Source organism: Epinephelus moara, chromosome 5 (assembly GCF_006386435.1).
Source record: "Epinephelus moara isolate mb chromosome 5, YSFRI_EMoa_1.0, whole genome shotgun sequence".
NCBI classification, from domain to species: Eukaryota; Metazoa; Chordata; class Actinopteri; order Perciformes; family Serranidae; genus Epinephelus; species Epinephelus moara.
The window spans coordinates 868,132-886,531 of record NC_065510.1 but is presented as its reverse complement, the minus strand read 5'-3'; the positions used below and the strand labels follow the sequence as shown (position 1 = coordinate 886,531).

Genomic DNA, 18,400 nt, shown 5'->3' with positions numbered 1-18,400 from the left:
GGTCTTAATGCTGAGCCACAGCACACACAAACACTTCAGCTAAGCTTCCTCAAAGCTAATTTGCCCAACGTTTTCTGTGCTTGACATGTGTCTGCCCGTTATCGACTTCCCCGTCTTGTATTACGAGTTTAGGCATGTCTCTGCCGCTGCTTGATAGTTTAAGAAAGAGACACCAGGATTTACTCCACAACATAATATAATTTAATGAATTCACTTTTCACTGTGTTGATCACAAATCTGTATTGATGTATAAAAGAAAGAGAGGGGGGAAAAAAGAAAATGATCCAGTACTCTCCTTTGTCTTAATGTAAGGCATGCAGTCTCCACAGAGCTTTGGACATTAAAAGCTACAGGTCATTACAGTAGGACACACTGACACTCAGCCACAAATACACACAAAAGCGCTCGTAGTATCCACTCTTCTCGGGCCCAATAAACATTTATTCTTTGCACGTACAATGAGTAGAGGTGGGATTCATCACAACACCAAAAGTATAGTAGTTCACAAATAGCAACAGGACACGCTAACACTTCCACTGGGCCTTTTCTACCCTCCCATACCTGGAGGAATCAAGGGTATGGTGCTGCTGGAATACTTCAATATGTGAATTACATTGATAGTTACACAAAAAGTGGTTAGTAGCCAAGCGAGTGGTGTGAGCATGTTGCACATAAATGAGGATGATTTGAACAGCCGTGACTCTTGCATTCAACCCATTGCAGCGAGCCCTTTTGGAACTGGTTTTCTGAACCAGTGGAGCCTGTAAAAATGAGTGTCATCATTCAATGAGAAGGACGTCCTTCATTTGGAAGTTACATTGAAATGCTGCTGTTGTAACTCTCATATAAAAAGTGCTGACATTTTTTTTGTGTCCATCCATGGTGCTAAATCCTATGACCTCTGGGATTCAAAGTGGCCTCAGCTATATAAATACAATGATATATTTGCCTCCATATAAAAATAAAATTAGCAATACACAAATATTGCACACCTAAAGTTTAGATTTATCAGATTACGGACAAGCTATTGAGGAAAATGTACAAACATGGAAATAATAAACCCTCTGGTGCAGTATAAATAAATATTTAGATATTTAATTCCCGAGTCATGCAGCATGACTCTCTGGCTGTACGGGGGCCAGGTGGGCCAGAGGTGGAGTCACGGCTGCCAAGGGGAGATGGAGTCGGGCAGTGCGGTGGGTGAAGGTCACGGTGGAGCAGCAGGTTGTTCTCCAGGACAAACAGGGCGGAACTCAGTGCTGCTGCGCATCCAGCTCTCTCTGGCGGCAGCCCACAGCAGTGATAAGGGCGGCCCCCTTGCCGCTGCCATCCTCGGATAGCAGGAAGGTGACGTCACATTTTGGGGCGAGTTCCTTCACTGTCTGCTGGAAGATCCGCGAGAAGCTGAGGGAGGAGAGCAACAGGAAACTGTGGTTAGGAGGCAATGTGGTACTGAGCTCAAAGAAATGAAAGACGCTTTCTAGTACAAGTAACAGATTTAACTGTCACTCATTTGGGGCCTCAGGAAGAAGGAGTGTGACACTATCTGGATAACTGATGATGGACTTAAGTTAAAAGAGCTCCTCTAGATGTTCCTCTGTGTAACAGACCTTTTTCACTGCAGACATTTTGACTTGTCATAGTAGGAAAAGCTTGGATGAAATTGATGACGTTATGATGGCTCAGTTCCATTAAGTGTCTCAGTACGCTATTCCAGTAAGCCAACGTGCAAAACATCAGGGCCTCCTGTAAGTGGAATGCAGCCATCAATGTTTTTAATACACCTGTGCTTTCCCCAGTATGGCATGTCAAAATCTCTGCCATGAAAAAGGTCTGCTGTGCAGCCTATGTAATAATCCTGCTCGCAATTTATCGGCTGCACATCGCTATCAACTGATATTCTCCTTGTTGGCTGCCACCGGTCTATCGGCAAATAAGATGACACTCACCAATGGTAGTGGCCGATGTTTTTCAATTGCGTCACATCAATTTTGTGCTGGCTAAAAAGCAGGGCTCAACACTAACAGTGTCCCCTTGTCCCAGGGACAATATAGACAGTGTTTGGGACCGACAGAGGCCTTCCCCTGGGCGCAATTGGGATGAAAGGACACAGCAATATGAAATAGATGTTAGAAGGAATTATGATGCATATAGTGAAAAGGCTTTTGAAGCAGTTACTTAAAATGATGATTTGCATGTGAAATAAGGTTATTTAAAGGTTGTTTCACAAATGTGTATGATTGGATTTGTGCTAATTCAAGCATAATGTAATGAACAGTTCATTTATTTTTTTATGATGTCTCAGGTCCACTGGCACAAAAAGGGGGGATAAATAACAACAAATACATTAGCATTAGTGTCCGCTATCAGACACATTTTTATTTTAAACATCGGTATTGGTGTCAGCCCAGAGTTTTACAATCAGTGCATCCCTAAATCATGCTTAATGAGACAGCCCTCTAGTAGCCCCTCGATTGACAACGCACCTAAGGTCATAGATACTTTTGAGAAAATGGGCTCGACCAAATGCAGTGTTGAGGTGTCTTTCCTATGAAAAGTGACAAATAACTTGCAATGAGAGTGATGGGATCACAGGTGGAGGTGGTAGTAAGTAACTGAGAGGCTTTAGTGCCTACAAAGCAGGTATCTGAGTTTGGTAGAGGAAATCAAAATAAGCCAGTCAACATTAACCCCTGTGCTGGTGCTGAAATATTCTTAGAAAAACTGACACAGCTCCCTTTTGTCTGTTGAAAATGTTATAAATAGTGAAAAATGATGTCTGCAGAAAAGCCCCAAATCTAGAGAAAAGCAGCAGATCATATTCAACGAGCTGGAACCAGCACGTTTGGCAATCTTACTCCGTGAATTTCTTAATTGTCCTTTTCTGTCAGAAAGCTTAAAGGAATTGATTTAGTGATCGCTTCAGCTCTAGTTTTCTCATCTTAGGCCAGGGTACAAAATAAGATCAGTCACTGGTCAGATGCTGGTAAAACATGCAAGTAGCTGCTAGATTTACTAAATTCACCCACCAAAAAAAACAAAAAGCAATGGTAATCTATGGAGGGGCAGTTCAAATTTGAATGTTCACAAGGCTTTTGGCAAGTGGGGAAAATAATTTATTTTGCACCCTGTCTATGGTCTTTGAGATGGGCCTTCATTGTCAGTGTCTTGGGATTTTGGAAACTGTACTTTGTGAAGGCTGACATAGTTTTTAGTGTGAGGAGATAAAATAATGATTCAAGTTCCCTGCCACTTGAAACACTTAAAATGATTGAAAATACAAATAAATAAAAGCTACAACCTTCACAGCCTGATGAAATTCAATATGTACTGTAGTGTTTCAGAATGAATGAACCCTTTCTCCCCCCAAACACGCCTCCCATTATGTTCTTATCCTGTGTCTTACTGTGGGTGCAGCTTGTAGAGTGTGCCGTCCACGCCCACGGTAATGTCCAGGTGGTCCAGTCCTCTGTTCTCACGGATCTTGTCCACCACAGCAGCCATCCCGGCTCCGCAGATCTGAGCCGCGCGGCGGGACACGGTGCCACACACCTCCTTGACGATAATACTGTCATCACAGGTGCTGTCGAGCCCCAGCTGCTGCAGGATCGCCCTGACCTGCAGCAGCGCCAGACGATCGCTGTGGAGCGGGAGGGGCGGAGGGGGGAGAGCGTGTCAGAGGTCAACCAACAGCAGGAGAGTCACCGGATACCTCACAGCTGTTCCCAGAGGCTAAGGTAGGCTTAAACAGTGTATAAACTCAAGTTGTCACATTGCTCCCCCCTCCTCTTTTCATACCTGGGTGTGTTATCCCCTTAGATGCTACTTTTCTATGAAAAGTGCTGCTTAAGTAAGTGCTTCATGTGCTTATCCTCTCCATCATACTACTGTTTTTGCATGTTTTAGACAAAGACTAAATATATAAACAAGTAAAATCAGATTTATTTTTTTTTTACAGAAACTGATGTGGTTTTTCTCTCCAGGCAGCCTTGTTTCACTACATGAAGCACTACTATGCAAATCAGCATGAACCTGTTTGATAAGTAGATAATCCATCACAATGAGTGCCATGTCTTCTTCGACAGATAACATTTCAGTACTCAAGTTTCGGTACTTAAGAGTTGTGTGGTTATACAGGTTTTAGTGCAGACAGATACAAAAAGGACTGCTTTGCATTATCACACAAGAATGATATAAATATGAAAATAATCAAAGCAGACGTGTTTCTTCCTGTAATCTAATACCTACTTTATCTTGTTTATCTGCAGCTTAATTTACATACTGTATGGAAATGAATGCCTGCCAGCCTGGGAGTTAGGAGGAAAATGCAGTTGGCTTTTTAAAAATCGTTGGCACTAATGCAGATAACGGCTGATTTTTACCAAACTGCCTTTGGTATGTTCCAAAAAAGGAAAATCCACCCTCGGTGTGCTTTTTTACTGTTGGATATAAGTGCGGAAATTTGGTCTACAGAAAGGAATTGTGCTGTAGTCATGATTTGTTATTTTTGCTAAATTCCTTTCACCTGTCTCAACTTCCAAGCTTAAATTGAGTGATTTGCCATAGTATTTATCCCTGCTGCTGTCAGAGGAGAAATAGATCTCTTAACCAATGATTTCTCGCTGCAGCTAAGATTGCAGCATGTCATTTTCTGCCATGAAATTTCCATTTAGTTTTATGAAAATCTGCATAAATCATTTGCTTATCTGCTGAAATAAGAACTTCTTATCGCTAAATGGCCCAAAAAATATATTTTAGGGTGGATTTTATCTTTTAGATATAACACTAGTTATGTGATAGAACTGATGGAATTCACTCACCTCTCTATCTGTGACAGGAACTTTGTCTCGAAGATGCCCCTGGTCTTCAGCGTCTCTGAAATTTGTCCCCGGAAGAGGAAGCCACGCTTGGTCAGATCAATCAAAATCTGCCTGACGATCTCTCCAAGGTACATGCCACTGCACATCTTCTCATATCTGACACGTACAGGAAAGAGTCAAGTCTTAGTTAGCAGTAAGATGGCAGAAAACTCCACATGTGGTCTTTTGATGTCTTTGATAAAACAGATTATTGAACAAGGCCTAAACTATAGTTTGATACTGGAGGTGTCTTCACCTTTGTTTGCCTTCATTGAGTGAGTTCTCGTCTACTGCCTGGTCGTACTGCGTTCTGATGTCATCCAGGCAGCCGTTGTCTCCAAACGCCCCCCACTCCATATTGACACACATGCGGCCCTCGTCGCCATCGACTATCTCGATGTTCTTCGCCTCTTCCATGTAGCAGGCATTACTGCCAGTCCCTAAGAGGACACACAGCCACAGCCCGTCAACCTCAAAAACCCTGAACCGTACCTCATTTGCAAGACTTTTGTTGTTTAAACCTACAAATCCAAGACATTTCCAAGTGTAAAATCAGTGTTTCTTATTTGTGCTGTATGGACATATCACAAAAATGTGAGTTTACAAGTTCACCGTCTAATTATTTACCAAAAACAGTCATCTTAAATTTTCACAACAATTTTTCTAGATTAGAATTTCCTTTTAAAAGCAGTGCTGTTTCAACTCACCTGCAATCAGCCCCACCTCACATGAGGGTTCCTCGTATGCACAGGTCATCATCGTCCCCACTGTGTCGTTCACTATGGCAACGACATCCAGCTCAAACTCCTGTGAAAACAAACAGCGAGGCACTTAAATCACAGGTTACGTAAATCTTACAATTCAAGATCCATGCTTTGTGTTATAATCCAACAAATCCATGTAAAGAGTAAAGTTCAAACCATGTTACTTTTGAATTATTAGAAAGGTAAAGCTGGATAGTTTTTATATTCCTCCACAGGGTATAAAATGTCTGATTATTACTGAAACAAACTAAAGACACATTTCCAGATTTTCACTCAACATCAAAGCAACGTTAAGTCCACATTTTATATCTAGTGATTGTTCCTGAAATGCTGTGTTGACAGATGGATTCATATCAGGCCTGGTAACTTTTCAAGCGCCACACTGAGCACAATGCAGTTCACTCACATTCCTGAACAGACAACACTAAAACACCCAAGCTGTTTGACACGGCTGCAAAATTCTGCCAAACAAAAACACAGAGGATCATCCTTGTCATCACTGTGGTAAATCCAAAACCCTCTACACACACACACACACACTCTGCCACAGTATCTGAAAGTCAGTTTTCCAGGTGTTACAACATGCTATTACAACAGTAACCACACACTGCTCCAGTCCCGCACTGCTTTACCTGTCAGTTAATGATTTACAGTCACTTAATACTTACTGGATTCTCCATCTAAAAGGGTGAAATGAATGTAAGAAACTCAAAGACGATGATGCATAGACAAAACGTCCTGAATACAAAGTGCATGCAATAACCAGAACTTAAATGTGTCATTCATACTGATCCATCTGTGATGTATGTGCCACGCCATGATAGGTGCTGTTAATCTGAAGGATTACAGCAGTGGGTGGCGCTCAGTGTCTGTATGCTGAAACAGTTGCAGTGTAAAGGTGTCATTATGCCAAGATTAGCATGCAACCATGAGATTTACTAGTACAAGGTAGGTTGATTTATTACCATCTATGCCCATCAAATGTTATGAAGTGGTCTGTTGAGGGTTCTTTTTTGTCCTGCAGTGTTTCAGTGTGGGAAACATTTTCATTTGTTTACCATAGCAAATTAACACACGGCTGTTCTGTACAGTCGGAACGTACAGTAGGTAGACAAAGTAAACACACAGTGCCAAAGGACGTTAGATAACAACAATCTGAGCTCCACAGAGGACAAACTATACAAGGTACATTGGTGTTAAAAGCATCTATGTAGTCTCTATGTTCTCTACAACACATTGAATGAAACTGTCATGGAGCATCAGCAAAGCAGCAGTCGCCAGAATTTGCCATGCTCAATAATTGCTTTAAAGTTTTAAGTTTTTACCTTACATTAAGCAAGCCCTTATTAAATCATACTTTTTATAGACTAATTTTCTAGAGACTGATTTGTCACATGTAGCGTTACGTGTTGAAAGCAATGGAGTGAACAATGGTGTTTATGTTGGTGTCTGTGTTGCTGCAGTCCTAGTAACATAATCCCTAACAATGATCAGGTGCACTCCCTGTTTACGATTACCTCTTTCCTCTTGATTGCTTCCCGAAGAAGCTCGACCACGTCTTCACCCTCACAGTCTGTGGCCTTGAAGCCTTTGGTCCAGGTTACAAGGATACCCTGCAGAGCACATGCCGAAACACTTACTGGGAAATGTCTAACAAATAATGTTTGGATAGTACAGCACTCCAGCTAAGAGGTTGGAGCTGCCTTCTGGATAAAAGGCCAACTCTTGAAACCCTGAAGAGGAGGGGAAGACAAACTGCTAATGTGTCCTTGAACTTTTTGCTTCCTATTTCACAAAAAAGTGTGCGCTATTTTTGAGATAACTGGAAGAGAACATACTGCGTCCAAGCTGGTCTGATGGCAGGGGAAGGAGAAGGTGAAACCCAGCGGCAGTCGAGCACTTTTCATTCCCATGTAGTCCAGGAAGTCGGAGATGCAGTGCACAATGTGGTCAAAGAGCTGGAAAGACACATGCTTTTAGTGGTTTGCGTACTGGGAGATATGTGAAGGTTTGCTTTTGCTTTATTTTATTTTGTTTAGATGTATTGTATATTGTGTCTATTAGATATTAAGCTCAAATAGGAGTCAATCTATATCAGAGACAGGGGGAGTAAATCTATGTCCACACAGAAAACACTTCAAAATAAGTGTTATTTCTAATTAATTTCTACAAACAAAGCTGCAGGCAACAGGACATTATTTTTGGAAGTGGTCTGGTTTCCATTTGTAGTCTGAGTCGTACTGGCCAATGCAGCTAAACAGTCCATGTTAATAATAAAAAAAAAATTTAGGTGCCTTTCAAAGCACTCAAGGACACCTTACAAGACACAGTGAATAAACAAGCAGCAATGTATGCATAGATCATGAAATCAAACAATTCAGTAATATACAACAAAAGTTAATAAAATGACCAGACAAAAATCATAATTATAAATATTAGGTATAAAATCATTATAATAAACCAAATGTTCCAGCTTGAAAAGGTGTGTTTTCAGGAGGGATTTGAAAGTAGTAAGAGAGTCAATATTGCGATTGTAGTGGGGGAGAGAAGTCCAGAGGCGGGGGCAGAACGGCTGAAGAATTCATGGTAGTCAAGCGGGCAGATGGTGATATGAGCTGGATTGCAGAAGAAGATCTCAGAGGAGGGTGTGTAGATACGAAGGAGTTCAGACAGGTAGGAAGGGGCTAGATTATGAAGGGTCTTAAAGGTGAGAAGCAGAATCTTGAAATCGATGCCATATTTAACAGGAAGCCAGTGAAGCTGGTGTAGAACAGAGTGATATGATCTATGGACGGGGGTTATGGTGATGATACAGGCGGCTGAATTCTGGATGTTGAGAGCAAAAGAGGTGAATGGTCGAAATGCAGTCTCGGACCCCATCTGCTACTGTGTGAAGATGATTTTTATTTGCTTTTTAAAGTTGATCTGCATTCCTATTCATAGAGATTAGTCAGGATGTAAATCACAAGTTTCAGCATGCTATGATTTATTGATATTTGTTTGGACAATGATGCAATATTTGCTGACATCACAAAGTCTGCCACAATACCATTTTGATTCAGTTCAGGTCCCGGTGATTGGTATGAGACAATATCAGTTCATAGCTTCATTTTCTTTGTCATGGCTGTACCATTATCTGCATGGCACTAGGCTGCTAGCACTGTTTGAATGTTTAGGAAGGAGGTGTGCTCGGACGGAAATGGTGACACAGATGTGCCATGGGACTTTAAAAAAATAAGGAGCATCTTAACAATGATGACATGTATCAATGTTTTTAGTCTGCATCAATAATATGGATCGTTTATTATCGAATGAATATATCACGTATCGTTACACTCCTAGAGATAAGCAGAAGTTTGTTCTGGACCTTTTCAAGTTGCTGATCGAGCTAATTGAACCAAATATCTGCTGGCAACACTGGACTCCCCCTAAAATTTTGTCCGTTGCCTCAGAAACTAAAACATTGTCACACCGAAGGATCATACACTTCAACAGAGTTTCTAAATAAGCATGAAATGCTCAACGAAAAAAACCCAATTCATTACCTCTTCTCCTGTGCCCTGCATGACTTCTATAGGAATGGCGTAGATTTTGTTATGCATCTCCACTGATCGCTTCTTCCCACTGCGAATCTTTACCAGGAGCACGCGGAAGTTTGTCCCTCCGAGGTCAAGAGCGAGGAAATCTCCATTCTCTGTATCACAAGAAACACCTTGTTAGCTTAAGAACAGGGGCGGCAGTAGCTCAGTCCATAGGGACTTGGGTTGGGAACCTGAGGGTCGCCTGTTCAAGTTCCTGTCTGGACCAAAATATGGAGCGTGGACTGGTAGCTGGAGAGGTACCAGTTCACCTCCTGGGCACTGCCGAGGTGCCCCCGAGCAAGGCACCGAACCCCCCAACAGCTCGGAGCGCCCGTCATGGGCAGCCCACTCTGACATCTCTCCACTCAGTGCATGTATAGGTCCAGTTTGTGCATGTGTGTGTCTTTGAGACCTGTGTGTAATTAACAAACAGAGTGAAAAATTGAATTTCCCCTCAGGGGGATTAATAAAGTATACAAGTATAAAAATAAATAAACTTCAATCTGTCACCACTGAATACGTTTAAAAAGCAAAGGAGTCTAATTTGACTTGAATATTGGAAGTCAAAGTTTTACTGCCACATTCAGAATTACCGCTAAAATAGGATTTTCTTCTTGGCTTTAAAATGTTCGTGTACTTGTTTGAACTTGTCTGCGATGTTAATCACTTCACTGTCAAGATTAGCTAAAAGAGATGATTGTTTAAAGTATTATCAGCAAGATGTGTCTGTGGATCTTTTTAAAATAATGTGGAACAACCTGATTCACTTGTGCACACTACCTCTGATAATTAGACTAAGATTTTGGATAACTGCCAAGAAGACAAACTTGAAGCTTAAACTTCAAGGGCAAACTAAGGAGCCTCAGCTGAACTTTTAAGTCAATAACAGTGCAATTTGTAACCTGCCATAAACTACACCTGAGAAGATGCTGGAGATTTTAGACAGAGAAGTTGTTTCACCTCTTTGTTTATGTCATATGTTAAGATCTGACCTGGTAACATCAGAGCAAATACACTAAATGATTCATGGAGGTGATGTTGATGAGGTTGGTTGCAGGATAACCACACAAACTCAACACCTGGGGAAAGATGCATAAAACTCTGTGTAGATTCACAACTAAAACTGGGTGTGCACACAAAGGCAGAAATATGCATACGTATTCTATTTGTCAGATTTATAAAGCAGTGCGTCCACCTTTTATAAATCTTGATCACTGTGGCGCTGGGTGTACGGTAACGAGCCTCATTTTAACAACCACAGTTCGCCATAGACAGATGTAGAAACGCCGTTAAACATCCGTTTGCATGCCGATACAGGTGCCCCTCCGCCATCCATTAGAGCTGTCAGTGAGAAATACTATACATTTTACCGACTGTATTGCACTGGAGATGTTCTCCAACGGTGCCAAAGCAGCTGTCATTACCCACAGCTGTGGATATTTGTTGTGTCTGCACCATTAATTCATCACATTTCTGCAAACTATCATCGCGGTAAAATCTCAATCATTGTGATTATCAAACGTCGGAAGGATGATCCATGATCCATTCATAGCGCTCATGTTGAAACAGGAATATATTAAACATTCAGAGAAATGAATGTAAATAAAAGTAAATATTAAATTCATCAGTCATAGATAATTTAAAGATAGTTTTATAAACGTCCCTTTGACATTTTACTGGAAGCTGTGGAGAAAAAATAATAACAGTCAGTGAAACTGGCAAACTTGTCCTTGTCATATCACCTGCAGCTAACTCAGTTGAAACCTTGCACACACCTGGTCTGAAGAAAAGGCGTACACGTGTTCTTTTGGTGTACACATTGTTAATGCATGTGGCCCCTGGTCAGTTATTTCAGTGTGAACTAGTTTCACTGATTACAAGCTATACATGTCTGACTGGTGGCTGTAAAACTAACCTCAGCCTGCGACTAGTGCCTTGACTTTTCCCTCACACATTCCCATCTGAGTCTGAAAAATTGATTGGGTACAGCTGTTGGCACCTATTTTTCCCAACTTGAAAAAACTCAGAGCTTTTTTTCCCCCAGAGAGCACAACAAGCAGCTTTGATTAATCATGAGCGTATGATGTGATCTATCAATCATTTGTCACTCGCTGAGTTGAGAATCATATTTTGAAGCATCTCGTTTTGTGATCAATTTAGCTCCTTGGTGATGGCATGAATACTTGTCCTGATCATTTTAAATGCAACACTTGTTGTAGGATATAATGCAACAGTTTGTTTTCTTGGTAGGGGAAAAGTGTAAAGATTTTGGCATTAGCAGAGGCAGTTTTTCAGGTGAGGCGGTACACCACTACACTACACCTTATCTATAGATATACTGATATAATAATTGAACATCTTTAGTAATTTCAACTTTAAAGGAGATTGGAATAAGTTGCTGATTATGCAGTTTGGAGAAAAACCTGTCTGCATATCAATATTTTCAGTCACCTGTTCCATCTGGTGTTCTTCGGACAAATGTAGGCAACATTTTGACTGTAGCCTCCTCGTGGCTGCTCTTCCTGAGGCCTTTTTCAATCTCCACCCTCATGCGTTTCTTCACTTCTAACAGCTGCGTTTTGCTCAGCCGGAACTCTGCCAAAGTCTGCTGAATCTGGCGCGCCTGCTCTGTCAAACGGTACGCCACTGCTGTCACCATGGCAGCGCCTTTCGCACTCCCACTCTCAGACAGCAGGAAACGGACATCTGAGTCTGGGACCAAGCGACGCACTGTCTTGTGCAGACGGCGGGCGTATCTGTTCAGAGAAAAGACATCCTTATGAGACTGGTGTAACAAAATACAAAATGTTAATCTTTGTTCATCATTCAACATCGAACTGTCTTGAAATGTGGACATTGGAAAATGCTGTACGGTGTTTGTAGATGGTATTTCACACATGCATATCTCTTTATGCTGTGGACTGAAACACTTTCAGAATGCTGCGTTGCTGCTTTACTTTCTTAAAATTCAATTATTTATTGCTAAGATGATTATTTTAGTTTAAGCATCAAACTGGGCAGGATAAAATTGTTGAAATTATTCACATGGCATTCTCCACCACAGTTCCAGCTTCTTACCCAAATATGGTCACTTCTGGCTCCAAAAATCCAAGATGGCGAAGACCATAATGCCAAACTCGAGACTTCAAAATGAGAGTTCACAAACTAGTGGCTGATGTCACAGTAGCTACGCCCATTGTTTTTACAGTCGATTGTTTTGCCTAGCTATATCCTAATTTTTTCAGCACTGTGTGTGTGTGTGTGTGTGTGTGTGTGTGTGTGTGTGTGTGCGTGTGCGTGTGCGTGTGTGTGTGAGAAAGTACAGGCAGAGGGCAGAGTCCATGTAGATAAATACACTGCCACAAATGTAAATTTTTTATTTTATTTTATATTTCTAAGGAGATTCTTGCACATTATACATTTAGTCACAAATTTAGCATTTGATAACAGTTAATCAAGTGAGTTAAATTTTATTTATGTAGCCCAATATCACAAATTTTGATTTAGTCATTGATTTGGACTACAAAGAGATCCTTTGTTTGAAGTTTGAAATAGCTTCCCACCCTAAAACCAAATCAAAGAAGACGACAATTTGGCCTAAGAACAGCTGAAGTGATTCAGATTTTGTTTGCAAAGACTAATTTGCAGGAAATCTGATGTTTTTTGTGGGGGCGTATTTAGGCAAACATGAAGGCTGATGTAGGGACATGACATTACAACTCTCCCTTCAGTCCGTCTCTTAAAGAATACTCACTGTGGGTGCATTTTGTAGAGAGACCCGTCGATGCCCACAGTGGTGCGGAGGCGTGCCACTCCTTTGTTTTCCTTGAGGCGAGAGAGGATTCCTCCCAGCGTTGCAGAAATTAAATTTGCTGAGCGGAAGGATACAATGGTGCACACGTGCTGCACAGCCAGACAGTCTTCATCTGATGGCTCCACCCCGAGCCTTGTCAGGATTTCCATACATTTCTTTAGTCCTTCTTTAGTCCTAAAATGACAAGTATTTCTTGTTATTTAAGATTGAAGTCCAGATGATCATTTATATGGCAACTTTAAAGTCACTTATTACTTAAAATCTTAACTCAAATATTCATGCCTTTAAAGGTTAAAAAAAGCTCTGTTTTTGATTTGTATAAAACGTTCTGCAAATGCATTTCCCAGAAAGAAACAAGATCATATTTTTCTCTTGTGCATTTCTTACTTTTCAATGGCAGAAACATGTTTCGTCTCAATCTTTCCTTTCGTCAGGAGCTCAGGGGTTATCCGGCCCTCAAATAGCAGCCCCTCTTTGGCCATCTTGACCAGGATAAGTCGAACCAGCTCTCCCATGTACATCCCACTGACCATCTTTTCAAACCTGAGCAGAGAGAAACACAAAGGCATTTTTAGATGACGTGTCATGTATATATTTTGCGGTCGTCATTCTGTCTTCTTTTCAAAGACCCACAGTAGAGTTGCTGCCGTTGCTTGGCAGAATACAGTTTTAAGAAAACTTGTAGATCTTTTTCTTTCTCTAGGATAAATGTTATAGTTGCACTTTAAGAACAAAACTCGATTTCTTTCTAGAATACTGTGCACACAAAGGGGATCGGATCCCCACGGTCCCCCTTTGCTGTGATACAATAAATTCTTTGACACAGCTACATAATTGAGAACATGATTGATGCATATTACTGTGCACTGGCATGCTTTTACTGTACACATAAAATGTCTGTCACAAAAGTATGTAAGCTACACAACGTCCTTTTGTGTGTGTTTTTTACAACACTTTCTGGTGCTTTGTTATTCTGCAACAATGGACAACATTTACCAAAAGAGTTGCTATTTGTTGCATGTTAAAATTACACCATTTCAAGTGTCTTTATAGCCCTATTTTACATAACATGAACTGTATGTTTTACAGTTGTAGGAATATTCTGTGAGTGCACTTACAAGGACATGAATAACACGTTTATGATTGTGTTTTTGGGGATATCACGTTAATATGTCTGAGCATGTAAATCACAGAACTCCAGAATGCATCTCACCTCTGGAGTGATGAAAAAAGAGTTTTGTCTTTTAGTAATAAAAAAGGTTGCATGTTTGCATCCACTGCTCCCCTGTCCTACACTGTGGCAGTGACACTGACAGGCTGACACCGGTGTGTGGACAGTGATGTAAAAGTAGTGTAGCTGCTTTTAGGAATGACTTGAACTCAGTATGTAGTGTGTGTGTGTGTGTGGTTGAGACATTGAGACAGAGAGAGACAGAGGGACAGGGTGGGTGAGCTCAGAACAGACAGCTGTTGGCAATCGGAGCAGAGAAAAAAAACCAGTAAAGTTGTCTCGCCGCGGTAACTCTCATCTCCTATTCCCAAACATCACAGGGGCCTTCACAAATAAACTGAGGTGACCGGGTTACTGGTATTGATAATGTAAACAGGGGATATGAATAACCTGGTTTTTCTGTGCTCATGTGAACGCCATATCCCGAATTGCCTCATAAACATGATATCCATGTCCATGTTGACACACTGTGTTGGGCTCAGAAAACGTGGGTTTTGAAATGTTATTCTGTAGTATCTCCAAGCAGAAAATTTCTCAGAATGACTAAAACTCGTGCTTGAATAAGTAAAGCTTTGAAGGGACATCTTACATCTGCTTTCCCGGGTTTATAGAGCCCCTGTCGATCTCACGGTCAAACTCTGTGCGAATGTCCTCAAGGGACCCGTCATCCCCGAAGGCGCCCCACTCGGTGTTGATGCACATCCGGCCTTCGTCTCCCTCCACCAGGTCAATGTGACGCAGTTCCTCCATGTAGCAGGCATTCGTACCCGTTCCTGTAAGGATGCAGAGCTGCATGACTTTTGCTCTGTGGAGCTCAGTAGGGACAGTGCATTGATGCTAATGATGTTAATACCTTTGGCGCCCCCACATGTAGAACTGTGCTTACTGTGCTGGAAGGTGCTTTGAATACATGTGTTGACTTTGTTTATTTTATAACAGCCTGTCATATATATCATTTTATGAGAGAGTCAATCTCATAAAAAGCCAGGCAATGTAATCTGCTTTATTTGCTCCTCTAAGGTTCTTAACTAGTCGGTGTCTTTACCTATGATGATGCCCACTTCACAGCGCTGATCGTCAAATCCGCAGGTCATCATGGTGCCAACTGTGTCATTCACCACCGCCATGATGTCCGCATCATAATCCTGAAAAACAAGATTATGTTTAATGACAGCCATTTTAGGATATCATCATTGTAGGAGCATAATTTTCTCTTCAAAAGTTTGTTTCAGAAAATAGTCAGTATGATTAGTGTATTTTGAAATGCATCAAAGAGTGGAACCATGACAAAAATAAATGTTCCATTTTGTATGCGAATGGTTTAGTTACATGGAAAAACAGAAAGAACTCACTCCTCGCTTCTTGATGGCCTTGTTGAGAAGAGCCACAACATCCATGCCTTCTACACCGCTGACTTTGAACTTCTTTGTCCATGTAATTAAGACCGCCTATAAAACGAGTACAAGGACAAACTTTACAGTTAGAAGGGCTCGGCAAGGCTGAAATGTCTTTCCATTACTATTCCATGCACGGCATTGCTTTCCAACGCCACATTTACACTTCTTCCTAACAGTACTGACAGCTGAATTACATTGACATTTAGCTTTTCTAAAAAAGCAAACATTTGCAGGAGCATGTTTCTAAAATATCATTCACACTCTCATGTTTCATATACTTTGTCTCCACAAGATCAAAGAAAATGCATCCATCTCATATTTGATCTTGATGCCTCAGAACTTGACAAATGAAAGAAGGAACTCCACAAAATATTTTAAAGAAATACCAGACAGTAGATGGTGGCACAGTTATCCTTTTAACTTCAAACTATACAGCACGTTTGTCTTGATGTTTACCTCATCTAGTTTGGTTTGGGCACAGGGGAAGGAGAACGTAAATCCCACAGGAAGCTTTTTATCCTTGATTTTTTGCTTCTCCATGAAGTCGCCCAGGCAATCTGCAACATGGCCAAAGAGCTGTGGACAGAAAAGAGACTTTTACACTGCAGAATAACAACAGAACAAACCAAACCCTTTGACAAATGTCACATGAAAGATGTACTATGCAGGATTTTCCAAAACAATGTATAGACTCATGCAGAGGTAATCCCTCTGAATCATCCCTTATGACTATAAGTGTGTTGCGGTGTATTTCTCTGCAAAGGCTCTGCCCTCTGCCTGGATTTTCTTATTTCTTGTCTTACTCTCTGTGTACGGGACATTTATGGTTCCCCCACAGCGCTCATGTGGAAAGGTGGCTTTATAAAAAGGTAGTGACCATAAGCAGCAGACATCCAAAAGACACCAAAAACAAAAGAGCGAGGCGAAACGCCAAATGGGGGTGAATCTGGGGTGGGCTTTTACTTCCACTTACGTAACTGACAATCCTGCATAGTATACCTTAAACAAACACTGGACACTCTTCTTTATATTCAAATGTTAATGAGCTGTTCTCCCATAACCTGTTGCTTTTTCTCGCGCACTCACTGTCTGAGTTGTGAGCAGTTCCCTTCTCAGTTTGCTTCTATTTTTCTAGTTAAGAACCCTGACAAAAGATGTGTGTGTCACATGGGTATTATAACTTATTTCCTGTCTATTTTATCACCTGTAACCCCATCATTTACACTCAGTTGCCAGTTTATTAGGTACACCTGACCAAAGGTAATGCAGCCGTGCCATAAATTGAACCTTCACATACTTTTTTTTTGTTCTACTTAATGATCATTTTAAAGACTGTGACCTGCTGTGCTTTTAATTTGCATTACATGACACTTAAAGATGTTTTCAGTATTCTCTTGGTCCCATTCACATTAATTAGACTAGATATTGGAAACAACACAGTTCAGTGGCACTGTATATTACAGTCTTCAAAATGACCATAAATTATTGCAAAACCTCTCTAAAACATTTTGAATTAAAATAAAAGAACATTATAACCTTTGTGAAAATAGTATTTATTGCAGGAGTCTAGTTTTGGCTAGGTGTACCTAATAAACTGGCAACTATGTATATATCTTGTCACATCTTAGGAGGATTGATAGATTGATGAAGAAACATCAACACTTAACACTCACACTTGCTTTATATTAATAATTCGGCCGTTTATTTAGATAACAACTGCATTTATTTTATGAGTGTCGCTGTGTTGAAGGCCTTTTTGCTTCATACTTCTAATGTTTACATCATAACAAACCACTCTCCTTTACAACAAAGCGTGTCGTTAACAAACCTGTTGGACAAGTACGTTACATTTTTGGCCAGCTGTCCCCTTGACATTTCATTAAACAGCATCTGTCTTTACTCTGTCTGTGCGAGTCATGCTCTGAACCAATCACACAGCTTCAGACAGTCTCTCATGTTTTGGTTATCGAGTTACAATTCGACTGCCAGCTGTTCCCTACAAGTTCACTGAAGGTCAGCGTCGGCTCTAAGGTCACTGTCTTTACTCTCTGTGTTACTGACGGGGTCATTTTACACGTATTGATCCTCGACCTGACCTTATACCACTGAGCTCTGTATGGAGGTCAGACACAAACACAGAGTATTTTGAGTGGAAACATCGAGCGTCTGACCTTGATCGTGCACTGTTTGCTAAATGTTTGTTGATGATGGGGATTACGACATGTGGAGAGTGCGGGTGGATGGGTCAGCTATTTATGTAGTTTATGTGAAGCATGAACCAGGTCTGTTTAGGAAATAATCAGATTGTCAAACCCTGATGTGATGGGGGAAAAGGGAAGGGGGTGTATAGAGAGAAAGAGGAGGAGAGGGAGAGAAAGACAAGTGGGGAAGGCAGGGAGAGAGGGGGGGATATTTGTGTTTACCCGTGTCCCGTTGCCATGGATGATGTCATCGGGGGTCTCATAGACCTGACTCTCCATTTGAACCGGCTGCTTTTTGTCCTGCGTCACTTTGACACGCAGGATCCGAAAGTTCGACCCCCCGAGGTCCAGAGCTATGAAGTCCCCCTTTTCTGTCAAAATGAGAACACAGATAAACATTATAGCTGCTGCACAGCGATGGGTCGGGTCCGGGCATTTTTAGGCAATTCTGAGCAACAAGCAGAAGAATCAGAAGACATTTAGGAATTTAGCAACACAATCTGCCTTTTGCATCAGCTGAAGAACTCACAACCTCTGAGACTAAGAATCAATT

General features: G+C 41.2%; 1 protein-coding gene across 1 annotated transcript in view; it reads right to left on the bottom strand.

The window, feature by feature from the left end:
* Positions 1 to 178: 178 nt before the first annotated feature.
* Positions 179 to 18,400, bottom strand: part of LOC126389626 (hexokinase-1-like) — a 30,129-nt gene continuing 11,907 nt past the window's right edge. The window contains exons 4-19 of the mRNA XM_050043319.1: positions 18,070 to 18,218; positions 16,103 to 16,222; positions 15,602 to 15,697; positions 15,295 to 15,394; positions 14,839 to 15,022; positions 13,406 to 13,561; positions 12,959 to 13,192; positions 11,656 to 11,960; positions 9,169 to 9,317; positions 7,462 to 7,581; positions 7,141 to 7,236; positions 5,567 to 5,666; positions 5,116 to 5,299; positions 4,821 to 4,976; positions 3,407 to 3,640; positions 179 to 1,404 (exon numbers count right to left, since the gene is read on the bottom strand). Coding sequence (XP_049899276.1) covers positions 1,254 to 1,404; positions 3,407 to 3,640; positions 4,821 to 4,976; positions 5,116 to 5,299; positions 5,567 to 5,666; positions 7,141 to 7,236; positions 7,462 to 7,581; positions 9,169 to 9,317; positions 11,656 to 11,960; positions 12,959 to 13,192; positions 13,406 to 13,561; positions 14,839 to 15,022; positions 15,295 to 15,394; positions 15,602 to 15,697; positions 16,103 to 16,222; positions 18,070 to 18,218 — 2,534 coding nt within the window. The 3' untranslated portion in view covers positions 179 to 1,253. The remainder of the gene's footprint in view (positions 1,405 to 3,406; positions 3,641 to 4,820; positions 4,977 to 5,115; positions 5,300 to 5,566; positions 5,667 to 7,140; positions 7,237 to 7,461; positions 7,582 to 9,168; positions 9,318 to 11,655; positions 11,961 to 12,958; positions 13,193 to 13,405; positions 13,562 to 14,838; positions 15,023 to 15,294; positions 15,395 to 15,601; positions 15,698 to 16,102; positions 16,223 to 18,069; positions 18,219 to 18,400) is intronic.